Raw genomic sequence first — 19,032 nt, 5'->3', positions numbered from 1 at the left:
CTTCCCATGCTATTACAAACGACTCGTTGTCAAGCACAGCTACTCAAGCATGTTGCACGTGCTTTTCGAAATCCCAGATTCTTAGCGACTTCCTCCGACTCAGGATCTCTGCCGATAGAGTTGTATGACCTACGAGTGAAGCAAAACAGGCTTCGAGACGATCCATACCAGAGAAAAATTATCCTGAGCTTGTCGATATTGCATGAAAAGCTTGAAAGCTATGAACCTCCCCAGATTGAGAATCCAGATGTGGAGAGTCTCAAACCTAAAATAGGAATCGCCAAAATATTTGATTCGTTCCTCGGTTCCAAGAAGAAAGAAATAAGCACTATAGACATCCCTGAAAACGATATTAAAGGAATTTACTTGTGGGGAGATGTGGGATGTGGTAAAACCATGCTCATGGACCTTTTTTACCTGTCAGTGCCCCACCACCTTGCGAAAAAACGGTTCCACTTCCACCAGTTCATGCAAAATCTACACAAACGCTCCCACCAACTCAAAATAGAACACAAACACATGGATCTAGATGTCATTCCTTTGTTGGCGGCCGAGATTTCCCAACAAGCCACAGTCTTATGTTTTGACGAGTTTCAGGTTACCGACGTTGCAGACGCGATGTTGCTCAGAAGGCTCATGACCTTGTTGATGAGTCCCGAATATGGCGTCATTTTGTTTGCCACGTCCAACAGAGCGCCTGATGACTTGTACTTGAACGGTATCCAAAGAGTCTCGTTTGTCCCGTGTATCCAGCTTATCAAGAAGCAAACACGTGTGATTTATTTAAACTCGCCTACCGATTATAGAAAAGTGCCTCGCCCCGTCTCCTCCGTCTACCACTATCCTAAGCCAGGCGTCAAGTATCACAGTAAGGTGAATGCGGCTGCATGCCGGAAGCATATCCTGCAATGGTACGATTACTTCAATAGAGACGATCAAATGGAAGAAGCCAAGATCAATGAGGAGCTTACAGTGTGGGGCAGAAAGCTAATAGTTCCAAAGAGTTCGCATCCATATGTTGCACAGTTCACATTTGAAGAGCTCTGCGGCCACAACCTTAGTGCAGGCGACTACTTGACATTGGCCAACACGTACAAAGCATTTATTGTCACTGACATTCCTTACTTGAGTATAGAGGCAAGAAACGAGGTGCGTCGGTTCATCACGTTCCTTGATGCCGTGTATGATGCGCATGACTGTTTGGCAACCACTGCTGCTGCGCCATTCAAGGATTTGTTTGTGGAGCCGGAAGACCTCCAGAAAGATAACTTTGAGCTTTACCAGCGCCAAAAGAATAAAGGCGCCGAAGAGACCTTCGAAGATGATGAGTTGGTGGTGCGCCATGGCTTCGACAAGCTGATAGCGAAGAAGGCATCCATGTTCGTCAACGACGAGGAGAAATTTGCATTTGCGCGTGCACTCAGTAGACTCACACAGATGGGTACGACAGACTGGGTGGAGTCCAGTACCGGCGATATCTAGATATTTATTAACGACAAGCTCCACTATGCATAGTAAACGTCCTGTACACAAGTAGGGTGGTAACTCAAGTATCAACACTTTTCAGATCAACTACCAACCACCTTTCATCATGTCTGCCAACGATATCTTGGATGTGCTTAACATTCAGCGTGATGAGGCGACTCAGCCTAAAAAGAAACAAAAGACTGAGTCCCAGCCACAACCTCAAAAAGGTGGTATGGCCAGAGAGCTATATAACCTTTTAGGTCCAAACACACCTCCAGTGAATATGGCCATGGGTCCTGGATCTAAGATTAAAGACAGGAAGCTTATGAAGGTTTCTCCATGGACCAAGATGCCTTTTGTCCCAAATAAGCAGGCGAAGGGGGCCCTACCTTGTACCATTGGGAGAAAGGTAGCAAAGAGCTTCTTGAACAAGGACGTGAGAACAAGCCATACTTCTTTGACAAGTTTATTGTCAGCATAGATATCCCCGAGCTTGTGGACGAGGAGAAGTACAACAAGTTCATGGAAGAGGTGAAGGCCAAGAACGAGCAGAAGAAGAAGGAGAGAGAGGAAAGAGAAGCAAAGCATAAAGAGGAGGTCAAGAAAGCCGAGGAGGCAAAGAAGGCGAAGGAGGAAGCTAATATCAAGAAGGAGGACGAGGATAAAAGTGAAAAGAGCGATCTGAATGGGCCAGCATCCAAAGACAAGAAGGACAAGGAGGAGTCCAAGGAAGAGTCCAAGGAAGAGTCCAAGGAGGTTTCCGTGGAGACCCAAGAAGAGCCGGAAAGAGAGTGGACATACGAGGAAACGAAGCTTTTATTTGAGCTCTGCAAGACTTTCGAACTCAAGTGGCCCGTGGTTTACGACCGTTTCCCCGCCAGAGACAGAAAGTTGGAGGATTTGAAGGAACAGTTCTACAGAATCAGCTCGCTAACGCTCAAAGACAGCGGAACTGGAAATCCGCATCTTTTGGAGTCGTTGGATGCTTTTTCGAAGCTGGCAGAGCTCGATAGAAAACAGTACCTTGAGAACCTCCTCAAGAGAACCCCAGCTGAGATTGCAGAGGAAGAGTCGTTGGTCATTGAAGCTCGTCGTTTCGAGCTTGCAGCCAAAAAGATGCTTATGGAACGTTCAAACTTGCTCACATTGCTCGATCTGCCCCAAGCATCTCAGCTGGTGCTGCAATACCAGTCCTCTCAGGGCCTCACAAACTTGTACAATAACTTGATGATCATGGACAAGCACCAAAAGAAGAAACAGTTGCAACAGCGTGCGGCTTCCACAAATGATCCTGTTCCTCCTGCAATCCCCATGGCTGCATCCTCGTCTTTCAAGAAAGATAAGGCCTTCCAAACCCATCTACAACAGTACTTGTCCGGAGTGCTCAAACAGCAACAGAGCTCAGGACAGCACGTTAAGGGTGAGCCCAATGCCATTCAACTGCTTCTTGCGAAAAGACTTACGCCCAAAGAGGAGGAAGCTTATGGATTGCACTACCACGCTAACGAACGTCTCACTCCTGGTGTAATGTTACGCTCTAGTCACAGGTTGCCTGGTTTGCAGCAAAGACAGAGTGTGTTCAAGTCCATCAACCTGTTACTCCAGGAGCTTGATATTCCTACTGTTGGTGGCACCACTTGGAAACCTGTCATGCCAACGAGAAAGACCATGGCCAAGTACGACGAACTCATTAGAGCCAGTGTGGCTTTGCTTGAGGTCAAGAAGGGTAAAGATAAGATGGAGGCTGAGATTGAGCTCATCAAGAGTCAGCAAGGCCTTCAGTGATCCTATTATGGGTGCTTGGCACCCCCTGTATTCTATGTAATGCTAGTAATGCTAAAATGTGATGTCAAATGGCTCCGGTACGACCGTCACCTCCAGACCTGGCGTCTTTCTTTCGTAGACCTCTTCGAGCTTTTTCAAAGTATTATTCAAAGGTTCTAATGCGCTTTCGTAATCTGCTTGTGTGTGTTCGTACGGTGGTAAGTACGGACCTGTGTCTCCAGTCTTCAACTGGTTGAGGCTGATGTCAGTGAATAGTTTGCTGAAGGTCTCGTGTTCATGCAAGCGTTCCTCGAATTTTCGGATACTATCGAGATGTTCATTAAGTTCGTCATAACCGTCATAGATGTACACTCCGGCGAACATGATTTCGGCGCAAATGGAGACGGCCTCAATTTGATACATGACGTAGTTACTGTCTATCTCGATTGCGGCGACGCTTGGAACGTTTGCAACAACTTGTAGTAACTTCTTGAACAGCCTATCCACGACGTCAAGCATGCAATTGTGAAGTCGGAAATGAATGAATTTGACGAGAAAAGAGACATGAGCCCAGTACATATCATGCTTTGAAGCAGCCTCAACATAAATCTCGAAAACCGAGAAAAGAAGTTGAGAGTTAGTTGGGCTTATCCACTTGCCGAGAGCCTCAGCATAGTCTTTCTCAAACTTAAGTGCATTGGTGAACTCAACATTGAGTAACAGAATGCGCTCGTCATTACTTGCCTGTGCCCATGTCGATTGCAATCTCTTGCTGGGGAAACCTAGCTTCTCTGAAACGCTCCAGAACTCTTCAATGTCTTCAACAAGAGTGAGACAATTTCCACTGACTAAACTGATGATGCGGCGAAGGAACTCTATGATTTGCAAATTGTCATAGTGAGCATTGAACTCACACTCTATCTCTTTGACCATCTCTGTTATCAACAAGGCCTTCTCTGCTACCACTAATGAATTGGAATTGGCGATACGGTTGATGAAACTCGAAAGAATCTGATATTTCTGTCCGTGTACCAGTACCATAGGTTGGGCGGCGAGCTTTCGGCATGCCGTTAAAGATCCTCTTGTTCTGCTCAAAGATCTGAAAACCAAGGAGCTGTATTTTGACAATCTGCTCGATATCATCGCCTTGATGAAAAGCTTATCCATCTCAAATATTGCAGAATGACTGACCTCGCCCTGGTTCAAATAAACCCAGCAAAAGTATAACGCAAACCTGTCACGCAGCAGCTTGTTGCCGAGATATGAGAACTTTTGAAGCATCATGAAATTCCAGTTTTGTGAACTGTTGGCATGAGCAAACTGAATCCAAATCTGGATAGATTTCTCAATGACATTCTCCAATATCTCATCCTGCCTCAAATCCGCTACTGGTAAGCGATTCATTTGAGCACTCAAGAATGAAGTAACTGTTCTGATGAGCGAGTCAATCAGATCTGATGAAGCCGAAGCCTGCTCCTTGTGGACTCGCAAAAGCTCGGCGAATGAGAGCATTTGATCCAATACTCGACCTCGTAACCTGTCGGGGATGACACTGATCTCGATGGCTCTCAAGAATGCCAAAGACTGTGGTGTTTTGGATATATCGATCACCCTAAGGCCACAGTCAATGAGCCTGGTGAGAAGTGACGGCATACCCTGAAGTCTATCATATGAGGCGCTGAAAGAGTTCAACATTGCCTGGAAAGCAGTGACCGGAAGGCCAACTTTCTTCCTTTCTGATACTTGAGCAAAAGTATCAAAAGCATCAACGGCTCTTGAGTAGATGAACATATCTTTGAATTCAATGATTTGATCAATGAGACTGGAAAATGGACTGCGAAGGTCGACATCTGAGATTTGAAATAGGAGCAAGATCAAGTTAAGTCTGTTGATGAACATAATCTGATACTTGCGGCCCTTTTGGTAGTGGTACTGACTCGAAGCTACAAGCTTCGTTATAAGCCGTTTCACCTCTTTCCTCTCACAAAGGTCAGAGATGTAGGTGTACACGAAGCCCAAAAACCTTTCAAACACCGTATCCTGTGGAATATCATGTTTTGACAAAATCACGCCAATAGAGGTGGGAACTGATGTCTCGTTCTCGAAGTTAGTGAACTTCCTTTTTGCAAATGACAGGTACAAAGTAAGAATCAACTTTTCTTCCAATGGCCATTCGAGATTGTTATGGATAAGCTCACATATGTCGATGAAGTCATGATGATCTTCAGCATGAGAAGAGCCTTGGAAGTTATTAAGGATAGTGATGAACGGAGTCCAATTGAACTTGTTAGAGGGACACATTGAGGCCAAGGCGTAAACGATGTTCATGGACTCAAAACTTGAGTCCATAAGCGGATCTAAGTCTTGTAAGGCCTCAGAAACTGTTGGCCACCAAATGTCTTTCTTGTTCCCAAAAAGAAAATACATCATGCAAAGTGACTCAGATAATTCCGTTGGCGTCTCGCTTTTAAAGGTCAAGGAAATATCAGTGGAGTCGTAAGTTTTGAATATGATAGACCAGAAGTCGATGCAATATTTTTCGAATTCTGAGAAAAGCGACCGATAGTCCCCTTCACCATTAGTTCTCTCTAATTGATACGCGATATAGTAAACAAGAAGGACATGAGCGTAGAAGAAGGTCTGGTGCTTTCGTATCTCTTTGGTCTGAAGTTTTGTGAAGTCGTTGAGTAATTCGTCGATCAATCCCCAAGCGGCTCTTGGAATTGGAAGTCGAAATATGAGAAGCCATTTAATCAAAGCCCGAGTAGCATCCTTTACCTCTGTTCGAATGGAGGGATTTAGTTGAGCTTTTACTGAGCTCACGAGCTTTCGCAAATGCGTCAAGAGCCGGGTGATGTTATGAGAACTGGACTCTTGCTGGAATAGACCAAACACATAGTGTTTGCCAAGTAAAGTGAACGACACTGTGTCGTTATGTGGGAAGAATATGAAACCATCTCCGATGGTATGAATGCGCTGCAAATCATTGTATGCTAAAATGGAATCCGTGGATGCAAATAAATTATCTGAAAATAGTGAGGATTTCGAAGGATTGAAATATGCTGATGGAACGGCAAAACCGCTAGTATGCTGTTTGACGAATTTAGTCAAACTCTCGACCTCAAATGCCGTTGTGGCAAGGAAGTGTTTAGTTCTGAGAGGACGACTCTTCGAACGTGCAATCGGTTTGGAAGTCTTCTTAGGGTTCTCTTTATCTGAATCCGAGTCGACATCGACACTCAACACGCTCTGCTTTTGCTTTGCTCTGTTCATCAGCTCAGGTCTATGGTACAGTTTTGTTGGTCTGGGTGAGTTTGCCCTATTGCTCTGTTGGAGTGGCTTTCTTTGCTGTGGGGGTTTGCTGAACTTGCGTGTGTTGAGCCTCCCATAACTGCTGGTTGAACTTCGATGTGTGCTTGGCTTGGAGCGTGGGCCTCTAGAGTAGGAAGGCTGATGCGGAGTCGTGCTTGATGATGCCTTAACCTTAGGGTCAGAACTGAATGACGCGATTGAGTTTTGTGTTTGCGGGATTTGCTCTTTCTCCCCGATGCAAAAAGGTGATTTATGTGGTCTGCCTCCTGGGCACCGCCACCAAGGTCGAAGTCATCGAGATAAGTTTGTGGAGGTTCGATCAAATCTGAACTCTTGGTGGTGTCTGCGTTGTCAGAGAAAAGCTCGTTCTCGGAGTCACTGTCGTAGTCAGATGAGCTCTCCGAACGTACTAGCTCAGAAAGGTCCAGCGTGAACGACGTAATCTGAGGCTGGAAGAAGGACTGGTAGTTCGGGGTGTACTCTTCATAAGTCTCACGAGAGTCGACGAACTGACCGAGCTCCAGCTCGAGCGAGCGATTGACCCCTGATGATCCCATTTTCCTCACTGCTAGACCCTTTCTGGGCTGCTCTTGGCGGCGCATCTTCTTCTTCAGTTTGTAGACCCTCTCCCTTGGCTCGTCTAGGCTTCGTTTAAAGGACCCACCGATGTCGTTTTCGCTGTCGCTAGCCAGATCATAAACTTTCGGCGGAGGCCTATGCTCGACGCCTTCGTAAGGAATCATCTCCTGGTCTTCTTCGTCGGATGCATTATCTGGTTCGTAGTTGAGCTGCAGAGACAGAGGGTCGTCTTGGAGATCCATCGTCTCGGCATCGGGATCGCCTGCCAACGCCATAGCCTTGGACTTGCCCAAATGTGCGTAAAAGTTGCGGGCCTTGTACCTTTCCTCATCAGGATACCGCTTCTTGCGTTTGAGATACAACTGGTTGAGTGCTCGAGCCACCACCGTCAAATCGTCGTTATCTGAGAACATTTCGTTGATGCTGTCGACGGTGCAAATGCCCAAGTAGTCTGCCTGGTCGGCAATGTACGGGTGGCGACTGGCAAAAGTTCGTTTTCGTAGGGACCTTCCAGCTCTCACTGGAGTCTCTGGTTCATTCACCTCCTGGACTGGTTCCAATGGGTTGATTTCCATCAACAGCTGCTCCTTCATAGGCGAGGAGCTTTGTATGACAATTCTTTCGGGCAGCAGCGGGATATCGTACGTGTCGTAGACACCTTCAAAAGGAGTGCCATCAGCTTCACTTCTCAATCTGTGCTTTGTTTCCTCTGACAAAAAGCCAAAGACCCGCCGTAGCAGGCCTGTATCTATGGCTGTTGCCAGCAACATGGGAAGCGAATTCTCGGCGTCTGAGTCGGCGACCGAGTCCATGGCTGGATTTAGAATGAAATGGTGGAGTTAAAGAAGAAGTAGAAGGTGTAGGTAGGTGATGCAGGAGCACTGTTTTGGCTCGCGGTGGTATCAAAGGGACGCATCCATGGGGCGAATTATGGGACCAAGTGGATTTTTCTGATTGAAAAAGGGGATGTGAAGAGAAACTGTCTTTGGAAATGGTTTAACTTTTAAAATTGTGGGATTTTCAAATGCTTTGGCTCAGTTGGATGGGTGTATCGAAATGGTTGCAAAACGCGGTACACTGCAGTACCTTGCGTAGTTGAAGATTACGCTAGACAATGGATTTACTTCGATAATTGGGATTCTTTGACTCAGGGGATTAATTGACATAAATGGTTAAGAATTGAAGAGTAGAACTCGCATGGATTGAGAGCAGTCGAATTTGGGGTATATTCAACTACTTTATGTAAGTTACCAGGGTGTATCTCGCAATGCGGGCCATTAAAGATAGTTATCATGAGAACCGTTTCTTCTCAGTTACATGAGCTATATTTACCTTGCTGAAATTCCATACGGGTCGAATTTCTCTTGATTCATCACATATACTGATAAATGCTACAATAGTGAAATTGTTTGAAAAGCTTGGGTGTTTCGATTTCCCTTTCATTGAATACCTTTATACCTTGGCTTGGCTCGAATTCTGTTCAGCATTCATTACGTTTTAGATCCTGAATCATCACTTTTGCAGCCGTATATTATGATTGCGGAGATTCGCAGAGGTACCCATATTTCATTGCATGCCCTAGTTCACTGAGTAAACCAAGTATTTGGAGCTTTTGAAAGTTTCAATCTTTTTCTGTTTTATTGTAGCTACCTTCAAGTATCCCTGTAATCTCATATCTTGCGAGGGTATGATGCAACATCGCAATTCACATTTTGACTGCGAAAACTGTCAATACATCACAAACTCACCAATTTCAAAATATTCCAAAAAAGCAGTAACATCGAAAACAGACAGCAGAGATCTAATTCAAGATACCTTTTCAACCCTCCAATCTCCAATACCACCAGCAATTGATGAATTGTTCCCAACCGAGGCACGTGACCAAACTCAAATCTCAAAAAATTAAATTCAATCCAAACACATCGCTGCCTAAAACATGGATAACCGCAGGGTTCTAAAAGCGTACCAGGATCGTGGCCGCGAGAAGGTCTTACCTTATCCTTCCAAGGCAGGCTTGCTCCTGAAAATGAAACGTTACATTTCGGGCTCCTCCCTATGGCAGGAGACTCTGAGAAACCCTTCTGCTTCTTCGTCTAGGGTTTCCTCCAGAACGGCATCAAGAAAGCCCTCGGTGTCACAGCCCAATGCTCATTCATCACGTCTTTTGAGTGAATCCTTTGCCGCTGCTTCCACAACGAATCAGTCCATGGACCAGAATCCAGATCAGACTGCCAACGATGTATTGTCCTCCTTCTTTAAAGAAAAAGGCGACAGGCCATTGTCTCAGATTGAGTATGAGGGTGTCATGTCTCTTTTAGAAAAATCCAGAGCCAACACTACATTGCCATTGAACGACGAGCAGCACACAGTGCTCAAATCACCAACTAGAGAGCCTTCCTTCTCCCAGCATAACAACACTACCTTTTCCAATCAGCGAGTGTTGAAGAACACAAGCATGTATGACGGAGCAAATGCCACTTTTGCCGCTCCTGACTATAGACCTCTGTACCAGAATTTTGGTGACAACTCTAGAGTCGCCCCAGTGAAGCGTGTGTACCAATTTTCTGGCTTGCCCTCGCCGTACAAGACGAGAATACGGGCGCCTGGTCAGCGGAAAGCGAGAAGAGTCGCAACTGAAGCCGACATCACGCCCTCTGCTGGCGCTATCCCAGAGGCCGAAACGCCGAAGCGCATCAGCAGCACAGCTAGCTCGCTTTTATCTGTCTTGGACAATCAAAAGAAAGGAGGAAATGATGTTGCTGTTAGCACAAACGACAAACCTCTTCACAACCCATATGCCAAGAACAGAAGAAGAACAGCCAAAACCAGCACTACGAAACCTTACAGTACGGCGGATGACATCAGCAAGACAGTCGCATTCAACAAAGCCAAAGACTTGGCTGAATCCCCAGAAAAGGCAAATGAATCGTTATTCTCATCAGAGAAAACTGAAAAGGCCCCAGAAACTACCGAGCCTGCCTCCAACGGTAAGTCAACCAATCCCTTGTTTACCTTCAAACCTTCAGAAACGAAACCCGCTGAAAAGACACCTGCATTTTCATTCAACCTTAAAGACTCAGAAAGTAAGGATGATGAAACCTCCAAAGAGAAGGCCAAGCCCGACGCTAATGGCTTCCTCTTTGACTCCCAAAAGCCTGCATTCTCCTTTACCAATAAAGCCGACAGTACGTCTGGCTCAGATAAAAAAGGTCAAACCTCTCTATTTGGCGCTTCCTCAGCCTTCAAGCCTCGTGAAACAGAGAGCAAAGGTCTGACATTCGCTTTCCCAGAAACTACGCCTGAACCAAACGGAGAGTCCAAAGCAGAGACCCAAAAGCCTCTAGAAAATCAGACACCGTCATTTGCTACACAAAAGAAAGAGGATGGACTCTTTGGCAAGTCTTCTACAGAGGAGAAGCCTAGTTCCTCTCTTTTCAAGGAAGTCAAGCCAGCTTTTTCTTTTGGCACCAAGTCTGACGAAGCTAAAAAAGATGGGTCTCTTTTCAGCACTGAGAAGAAGGCCGACGAAGGGAATGAGTCAAAGGGTTTCGGAATTGGAGCAAGTGCTCCCTCCAGCAAAACCGAGAAAGCTGCTTCAAAGCCTGTATTTAACTTCGGCGCCAAAGCCGTGGAAGAAGAAGCTAAAGAAAAGGAAGCTGCAGAGGACGTTGAGTCTAGCAAGACAGACAAGCCAGCGTTTTCGTTCGGTGGATCATCCAATTCTATCACAGCCTTCGGCACTAACAATTCCAAGACTGGCGAGGCAAGCTCCCTTTTTGGAAAGAAGGATGACAAGAGCGACATGCCTGTTTTCTCGTTTTTGAGTAAAAATGACTCCAAGGAGGAGGATAAAGACAAGGCTCCCTCGAAACCAGCCTTTTCATTCGGAAGCAAGACGGCAGACAGTGATCTGGGAAAACCCTCGACAACCTTCGGTAACTCTGAAGCTTCGAGCTCAAAGCCATTGTTCAGCAGCGGGTCTTCTGACGCCAAACTGTTGTTCGGTTCCCTGAGTAAACCAGCAGCGTTCAATTTCGGTTCCTCCGAGAAGAAGGATGCTCCTGCCTTCAGTTTCGGAAGCAAAGAGGACAAGAAGGATGAAGCTAATGAGGACAAGGATGAAAAGAAAGAGAAGCCAAGCTTTAGCTTCGGGGGCGCAGGTAGCGAGAAGAAGGCTGCTCCTGCTTTCAACTTCGGGGGAGACAAGAAGAAAGCACCATCTTTCAGCTTTGGTAGCACCGAGAAGAAGGAACCAGCACAAGAGTCGGACAAGCTGTCGGAGAAGCCAGCCTTCAGTTTTGGAAGCTCGGAATCGAAGGACAAACCGGCATTCAATTTCGGCAGCTCGTCCAAGCTAGACGAAAAGCCCGCTTTCAGTTTTGGTGGCTCTAAGAAAGCTGATGACAAGCCTGCTTTCAGCTTTGGTAGCACTAAGAAAGCTGACGATAAGCCTGCTTTCAGTTTTGGTAAGTCCGAAACCAAAGATAAGCCTGCTTTCAGCTTCGGCAGCTCACTGAACACCAGTGATAAACCAGCTTTCAGCTTCGGCAGCTCTGCCAAAAGCGATGATAAACCCACTTTCAATTTCGGCAGCAAAGCTGACGACAAGCCTGCGTTCAGCTTTGGAAGTTCCGCCCAGACTGATGACAAGGCCTCTTCTGAGAAGAAAGACAAGCCCGCGTTCAGTTTTGGTTCTACGAGCGAATCCAAAGACAAGCCAGCTTTCAACTTTGGATCTAGCACCGAGAGCAAGCCGGCCTTCAACTTCGGCTCTTCCACCTCGAGCGACAAGCCAAGCTTCAATTTTGGCTCATCCACGGACAAGCCAGCCTTCAGTTTCGGCAGCTCTAATCTCAGCAAAAACGGCGGCCAGTCATCTGGCGTTCCAGAATTCAAATTTCCCGAGGTGGAATCAGGAAATGTCACTGAAGAGGACAGAAGCCAAGCCGAGGAGTACAGCGGGCTCTTCAAGTTCTAACGCACTATGCGAGTCTTGTCTATAGTAACGATGTAGTAGCACCACCTGTAGGCGTCTTTCGTATACGCGAAAATCACCAAATCAAACTACACCATCAATACTACCACATCGAAAATGTCAAAATTGAATTCTGTTTTGTTGGTAGGCGGTGCCGGCTTCCTCGGCTTGCATCTTGTACAGCAGTTTTACGACCATTGTCCTAACACAGCTATCCACGTCTTTGACATTCGTCCAATCCCAGACAATCTTTCAAAGTACTTCACTTTCGACAAAAGCAAGATCACCTTCCACCAGGGTGATTTGACGTCTGAAGAAGATATCGAAAAAGCCATTTCTTCCAGTGGATGTGAAGTCATCGTTCACTCAGCATCCCCAATGCACGGTCTAGGTCAGGAGATATACCAGAAGGTCAATGTGGTGGGTACTCAGGCTCTCTTGAAAGTGGCCAAAAGGACACCTGTCAAAGCTTTGATCTACACGTCTTCCGCTGGTGTCATCTTCAACGGCCAGGACGTGTACAACGCCAACGAGCTGTGGCCATACCCGGAGGTTCACATGGATGGGTACAACGAAACCAAGGCTATTGCTGAAACCGCCGTGATGAAGGCCAACGACGCCGACCTCGTGACCGTGTGTTTGCGTCCTGCTGGTATTTTTGGCCCTGGCGACCGTCAATTGGTGCCTGGTCTCAGAACCGCTGCTCGTTTAGGTCAGAGTAAGTTCCAATTGGGCGACAACAACAACCTCTTTGACTGGTCATACGCCGGAAACGTGGCTGACGCCCATGTCATTGCCGCCGAGAAGGCTCTCGACCCCAAGGCTCGTGAGCTTATTGGCGGAGAGACCTTCTTTATCACCAACGACACTCCAGTGTACTTCTGGACCTTGGCCAGAACCGTGTGGAAGGCTGACGGCCACATTGACAAGTACAACATTGTCTTGAGCCGGCCTGTGGCGATCTTGGCGGGCTACTTGTCGCAGTTCTTCTCTGGCTTGTTGAAGAAGGAGCCTGGTCTTACTGCCTTTAGAGCCAGAGTGACCTGTGCTACTCGTTACCACGACATCACCAAGGCCAAGACGCTTCTTGGCTACGAGCCGGCCGTGCTGCTTGAGGAGGGCATTCGCCATACTCTTGACTGGATCTACGAGACTCACGAGGAGAAATAGTGCATTTGCTAGACGAGGAAGAACAGGGCTGCACCTAGAACGGCAGAAACCACCGACGTGATACGTGAGGCACCTGATAATGCTGATGTTAGTAGGGAAGTGATGGTGTTTGACGAGGAACATACCGGTTACGTTGGACTGGTTTTGGATGATGTGGATGGTGGGCCGCAGGAAGTTGGCTGGAGGCTCGTACTCCTCCTCCTCTTCTTCGGAGCTTGACTCTGTGTCGTCCTGGTACGCCGAATAAAGAGTGTCTCCCTGATAGAGCTGCTTTGCCGGCTTCAGAAGCTGCGACTTGACCGAGACGGTGTTGCCTGGTTCGTCCTCGACGACTGTCTTTGGCCTTCCTGCTCCGTCGTTCTTCTTGAACGGAAGGTTGCAAGCGTTGATGTCGTTCAACGGTGCACAGTCATTGACCAAGACAGTGAGGAAGTTGGCGTTGGGATTCCCCGGACAGAGATTATGGCACTTTGGGTCCATGGACTGAAGAGCACAGCACTCACAGGCCAAGTCGTTGGCTTTGCAGTCGTCCAATTGTGCAAGCACCTGGTTGGAGCAAGCAGCCAACATGGCGATGTCGGAATTGTCACACTTGTGGAGAGGTCTAGGGTGGGGGTTCTTGTACGAGCCGTATTCTGGCGCCACAAGCGCTGCGGCGAGAGCTGGAATCAAGAGAAGTCGAGGCAACATGGTGGATGAGGTAGTAGGAGGTAGTAGTAATGGCTGCAAAATGGCCGCGAACATAGACACAAATGAGTCGAGAGTGTAGTATTGAGAGCAGTTCCTGGAAAAATAAAAAGTAAGGGAACTGTTGCTTAAATAGTATTAAGACTGGCTTTCAGTGATTGGGTTGGATCAACAGCCATTTGTTTGATCGGTTACGTAGTGAGTTATGGTAATCGTTCACTGGGTAATCCACTGGGTAGAGGTTCGATCGATTAGTCTATCGTGCTTGTAAACGGGTCATTTAAAGAACTTTAATTGAGAGGTTGATTTGAATCAATGGACGGCTCCTCCGGGTGCTGATCTTTCCGACTCTGTTGTTCTGGGGTAGATGGTCCCATTACCTCGCCTGCGGTAATTAACAAGAGACGAGGTACTATACTCCAAGGGCTCTTTACTAGAACCCATTTTATCTTCATTTCTCCGAATTGAATACTTGTATTTCAATTGTCACCAATTTCATGAACGATATTCCATCACTAAACTTGTCTTACTTTGCATCCACTATCTCCAGCTGCCTACCGCACCCAATGGCTGCGAAATACCTCGAATCCTAACAAACACCCTTGTTCACTTGTCACCCTATTGTTGCAGCCTCACGAAAATCTACAAAACCGCTGGCCCTCTATCCACAACGCCCAACGGCTATCGAACAAATCTCAAGCCTATCTCCCTATCTCCCTCCAAGCCTACCGCGTAAACTCACCCAACCCAGCCACTGATAACCAGCAACTACGCGAATCTGCAAAAGCCTGTTTATTTACCTTCAGCCACCACGCCGTAGGCAAACAAAGGCTTTGGAGGCAGTGCTGGAAATGAGCTGAGCTGCGAAAACGAAAGTCACCATTCGTTGTTCCGCCATACCAAGCGTTTTTTCAATTATTTCAATTTTGCAGCAACAGGTCCAGGTGCCTTTGGGTATTCACGATTTGTCGACGCAGCAGCGGGAAATTCGGCTGCTGGGGCTCACCGCAAGCCCACGACAATGTCGCACCGCCCCAGACCATTCTAGATCGGCCACCGTGAATCTGGAGGGGGATCAAGGAAATGAAAAAAATGTAGTGAAAAAGAAAGACGGTGGATGGTGAAGGAAAGCGAAATATAACTGAAGGAACAACAAGTAGACAAAAAGTAGACAAAAAATAAAGTAATACAAAGAGAGCACGAATCAGCTGGGAAGGCTCTCCCTGGCCAGGATCGCAAAATTTGCAACCCAAATCAACCGAATTTCCCTTCCATCACCCGCCCACCGGTTTCTTCCAGAAAATGGCCCAAACGGTTGCTATTCGCGCCCGCGTCGGTGCCTTACGCAAGGCGGTTTTGTCCCATCCCACTGGAAAACTCTTCCGCCCGTTCTGGTAAAGTGCTTTTCGTGTAGCGGGCGACGTTATTTTCGTGTCACCGTGAATCTGCGATTTTTTTTTTTTTTTTGCTGAAGACGTTGATTGAAAGGCGATCTCGGCGACACAAGGGACGATTGATTTGGATTTTAATTTTTCATCATTGTCTAAATTCGTTGTTCGTTTAGCTTTTTTAGAATCACCTTTTTTTTTTTTTTTCCTTTATAGCTTCGTCTGTTTCACGGGCCTCTCTCCTCCACTGATCTCTCATTGGCCATGCGGTACGGCGTTTCGCAGCGGTGCCCCTGGCCCTTACGTGCTGCACCACCCCACCATGTCAGCCGAAGAACCCACGCCAATTTCGAGAAAACCTTGATTTTTTGAAAAGTTAAAAAAATCCACCCCAAAACCCCGAAAACTACACGAACCATCAAATTAGTTTTGGACTGGCTGTTCCCCGGCGCTGCTTCCATATATAGAACACTTCTCTTGCTGCCTCGACGCGGAAGTAATTAGTGCGAGAGAACACACCATACATGCCGCACGGTCCAGCCAAATCACCAGCGTGAAACACCCCATGGTGAACCCGCCGATGGCTGCCACGCTCTGTAGAAGTAGCCTCTTTTAATAAAAAAGCTGGAGGAAAAAACCGCTGGATTCTCTTCCCTTATATACTGTTCCCCTGAGCCCTGCGTCTGTCCTGCCGCCCAGAATCCTCGCCAAGGTGTCACATTGGCTGCAAATCTGCACCACCACGGTGCCCAGCTTTTCAGATCTTCAACTAAGTAAAAACCACCAACTCTCCTACTCCACCCCCATCCTCTAATTAATCCTACCATCCAAAAAACCACGGAATAACCGACAATGCTATAACTGTCCCACAGCCACGCTCTGCGCGACATACCGGTTAGCCGCTGCAAAAGCCCCGACCACTGCCTTCATTGTGAGTCGCGTATATAAAGACCGCCCGATCCTCCAAAATCCAAACTCCACCTCCATCCTCGATAATGTGGTTTCTTCCCCTTTTGGCCTTGTGGGCCTTGTCCCTCGTTGCAGCTGAAGACTTGCCCGAGATCGAGATCGTCGGCAACAAGTTCTTCTATTCGAACAATGGTTCCCAGTTTTTGATCCGTGGTGTTGCTTACCAGCAGAACCCAATGAACACCACCGGTGAGTCCCAAGATAAATACGTTGACCCCCTTGCTGACGGTGACGCCTGTAAGCGTGACGTCAAGTACCTCCGTGACGCCAATACCAACGTTTTGAGAGTTTACGCCGTGGACCCTACCAAGGACCACGACGAGTGTATGAAGACTTTTGCCGACGCTGGCATCTACATCATTGCTGATCTTTCTTCCCCTGCCGAGTCCGTCAACAGAAACAGCCCTGCCTGGAACGTCGACTTGTACAAGAGATACACGTCTGTCGTGGACATGTTTGCCAACTACACCAACGTTTTGGGTTTCTTTGCCGGTAACGAGGTGACCAACAACAGATCTAACACTGACGCCTCTCCTTTCGTCAAGGCCGCCGTCAGAGACATGAAGGCCTACATTAAGGACCAGGGCTGGAAGTTCCCTGTCGGTTACTCCTCCAACGATGACTCTGAGATCCGTGTCGCCATTGGTGACTACTTTGCCTGTGGTGACATTGACGCCAGAGCTGACTTTTTCGGTGTTAACATGTACGAATGGTGTGGTGACTCTTCTTTCCTGGACTCCGGTTACAAGACCCAGACTGAGCAGTACAAGAACATGACCATTCCTGTTTTCATGTCTGAGTACGGTTGTAACGAGGTTCGTCCTAGAAAGTTTACCGAGATTGGCACGATCTTCGGCGACAAGATGACCGACGTCTGGTCCGGTGGTATCGTCTACATGTACTTCGAGGAGGCCAACAAGTACGGTCTTGTCTCTACTGACGGTTCCTCCGTGTCCACCATGACTGACTACTCTTACTACTCCGCCGAGATGAACAGCATCTCTCCTTCTTTGGCCAAGTCTTCTGAAGAGAGCAGCGATGCTTCTTCCACCCTCAAATGTCCTCCTAACGATGCTAAGACGTGGAAGGCTTCCCCATCTTTGCCTCCAACCCCAGACCAGGACATCTGTGACTGTATCCAGGACTCTTTGGAGTGTGTTGTTGCTGACGACGTGAAGGAGAAGAACTACGGTGACTTGTTCGGCGAGGTTTGCGGTAACGGTATCGACTGTTCTGCCATCAACGTCAACGGTACTAACGGTACCTACGGTGCTGTCTCCTTCTGTTCCAACAAGGAGAAGTTGTCCTACGTTCTCAACAAGTACTACAAGGAGAACAAGGACAGCAAGTCTGCTTGTGACTTCGATGGCTCCGCCTCTCTTGCCAGCACCAAGGACTCCGCCTCTTCTTGTAAGGCTCTCATTTCCTCCGTGTCTGCCCATGCCCAGGTGACTGGTTCTACTTCTGGTGCTAGTGGTGCTGCCCACGTTTCCGGCTCTAGCAGCTCTGGCTCCGGTAGCTCGTCTTCTTCCTCGGGCTCGTCTTCCTCCTCCAGCAAGGGCTCGGGTAGCATTTCCGCTCGCTTCATTTCGAAGGGCGAGCTTCTCGCTGTTGGCGCCTTGGTGATGTGCTTCGTGGGCGGTTTCGGCACTTTCTTTATGTAAACATTAACGGTATCAATAAAATCTACACTGCGTTTGACTTTCCGTTGTAATTCTATCCCTTTCTAACTCCATTATCCTAGTTGGCAATCATAAAGATCTCGTTGAGCGCCTTGGCGTCCATGACGGAGGCACGTTTCTGTCTAATCCACTTGGCTCTTGCCGAAAGCCTGGTAGCTATCTCTTCTTTGACTTTTTCTCTGGGCTTGAGCATGCTGTCTCGCGTCACCTCCTCCTCATCTGAAGATTTGTCTTTCTTGGACTTCTTGGACTTTTCCTTCTTGTCCTTGGATTTCTTCTCCTTCTTCAGGCTTTTAGACTCGTCGTCGCTTTTCTTCTCCTTCTTGGACTTCTCCTTCTTGTCTTTCTTCTCAGACTTGTCTTTCTCAGACTTGTCTTTCTCGGACTTGTCTTTCTTGGACTTGTCCTTCTTATCCTTCTTGTCCTTCTTCTCAGCCACGTCATCCTTTTCTAGCTTCTTAGACTTCTTCTCTTTCTTGGACTTCTTCTCGCTCTTTTCGTCCAGCTTTTTGGCCTTCTTGCGTGGAGTTTCGCTTTCTTCGGCTTTTCTTTTCTCACCTTGCATGAGTTGTTTACACTCGGCGTCCCAGGTGGATTTCAAAGTGTCACCCTTGACGAAATGCATGCCCCACTTTCCGTTGATAATGCTCTCCTTTCTTTGTCTCTCCAACTCGTTGTTGATCTGCTCTTCCTTGCCGTTTAAACGACCCAAAATCCTCTGAAAAACATCAAGTCCAGCACACTCTCCGCTGTCAAACTCGTCGTTTTTCCTCTTCTTGGCAAGCTTAGACCCTAGACCAGCGTTATCAGTTTTGATAGACACTTTGACGTGGGAGGTCATGGCATGGTCAACGAGCCCAAGACCTTTGCCTGGCTTCCAGCCCATTTTTTCAAGATACTTATGACCAAACTTCTCAGTGTCATTAGACCAGTTTGTGTTTCTTGGATCCAGCCCGAAACGCTGTTTCACCTTGGTACCCGCCAAACCCATAGTGTGATTCTGGTCGAGATGCCTGTTGATAGGGTTGAGAAGAGCCCG

The 19,032-nt window shown here is 47.4% G+C and overlaps 8 protein-coding genes across 8 annotated transcripts; 5 read left to right on the top strand and 3 right to left on the bottom strand. All coding sequences in view use genetic code 12, as the record gives it.

Moving 5' to 3' along the window:
* Positions 1–6: 6 nt before the first annotated feature.
* On the top strand, positions 7–1,482 carry CXQ87_002162 (uncharacterized protein; the record flags this gene model as incomplete). The annotated part of the gene is made up of 1 exon (XM_025480679.1): positions 7–1,482. One exon carries the CDS (start codon positions 7–9, stop codon positions 1,480–1,482), a length of 1,476 nt encoding a protein of 491 aa, XP_025334979.1.
* A 109-nt stretch (positions 1,483–1,591) lies between these two features.
* Positions 1,592–3,252, top strand: SWC4 (Swc4p; the record flags this gene model as incomplete). The annotated part of the gene is made up of 2 exons (XM_025480678.1): positions 1,592–1,825; positions 1,873–3,252. The coding sequence occupies 2 exons, from the start codon at positions 1,592–1,594 to the stop codon at positions 3,250–3,252; spliced, it is 1,614 nt and encodes a 537-aa protein (XP_025334978.1).
* Positions 3,253–3,303: 51 nt separating this feature from the next.
* On the bottom strand, positions 3,304–7,934 carry MMS22 (Mms22p; the record flags this gene model as incomplete). The annotated part of the gene is made up of 2 exons (XM_025480677.1): positions 3,304–6,708; positions 6,729–7,934. 2 exons carry the CDS (start codon positions 7,932–7,934, stop codon positions 3,304–3,306), a joined length of 4,611 nt encoding a protein of 1,536 aa, XP_025334977.1.
* Positions 7,935–9,058: 1,124 nt separating this feature from the next.
* NUP60 (FG-nucleoporin) lies at positions 9,059–12,100 on the top strand (the record flags this gene model as incomplete). The annotated part of the gene is made up of 1 exon (XM_025480676.1): positions 9,059–12,100. One exon carries the CDS (start codon positions 9,059–9,061, stop codon positions 12,098–12,100), a length of 3,042 nt encoding a protein of 1,013 aa, XP_025334976.1.
* A 114-nt stretch (positions 12,101–12,214) lies between these two features.
* ERG26 (sterol-4-alpha-carboxylate 3-dehydrogenase (decarboxylating)) lies at positions 12,215–13,267 on the top strand (the record flags this gene model as incomplete). The annotated part of the gene is made up of 1 exon (XM_025480675.1): positions 12,215–13,267. One exon carries the CDS (start codon positions 12,215–12,217, stop codon positions 13,265–13,267), a length of 1,053 nt encoding a protein of 350 aa, XP_025334975.1.
* Positions 13,268–13,301: 34 nt separating this feature from the next.
* PGA43 (Pga43p) lies at positions 13,302–13,957 on the bottom strand (the record flags this gene model as incomplete). The annotated part of the gene is made up of 2 exons (XM_025480674.1): positions 13,302–13,349; positions 13,382–13,957. The coding sequence occupies 2 exons, from the start codon at positions 13,955–13,957 to the stop codon at positions 13,302–13,304; spliced, it is 624 nt and encodes a 207-aa protein (XP_025334974.1).
* A 2,380-nt stretch (positions 13,958–16,337) lies between these two features.
* PHR1 (Phr1p) lies at positions 16,338–17,975 on the top strand (the record flags this gene model as incomplete). Its single annotated transcript, XM_025480673.1, has 1 exon — positions 16,338–17,975. One exon carries the CDS (start codon positions 16,338–16,340, stop codon positions 17,973–17,975), a length of 1,638 nt encoding a protein of 545 aa, XP_025334973.1.
* Positions 17,976–18,051: 76 nt separating this feature from the next.
* Positions 18,052–18,984, bottom strand: CXQ87_002155 (telomerase inhibitor; the record flags this gene model as incomplete). Its single annotated transcript, XM_025480672.1, has 1 exon — positions 18,052–18,984. One exon carries the CDS (start codon positions 18,982–18,984, stop codon positions 18,052–18,054), a length of 933 nt encoding a protein of 310 aa, XP_025334972.1.
* Positions 18,985–19,032: the final 48 nt, after the last annotated feature.

The sequence above is a fragment of the Candidozyma duobushaemuli genome, assembly GCF_002926085.2.
Source record: "Candidozyma duobushaemuli strain B09383 chromosome Unknown B_B09383, whole genome shotgun sequence".
Classification (NCBI taxonomy): Eukaryota; Fungi; Ascomycota; class Pichiomycetes; order Serinales; family Metschnikowiaceae; genus Candidozyma; species Candidozyma duobushaemuli.
The sequence above is the reverse complement of the archived record's forward strand: the minus strand, read 5'-3'. Positions and strand labels throughout refer to the sequence as shown.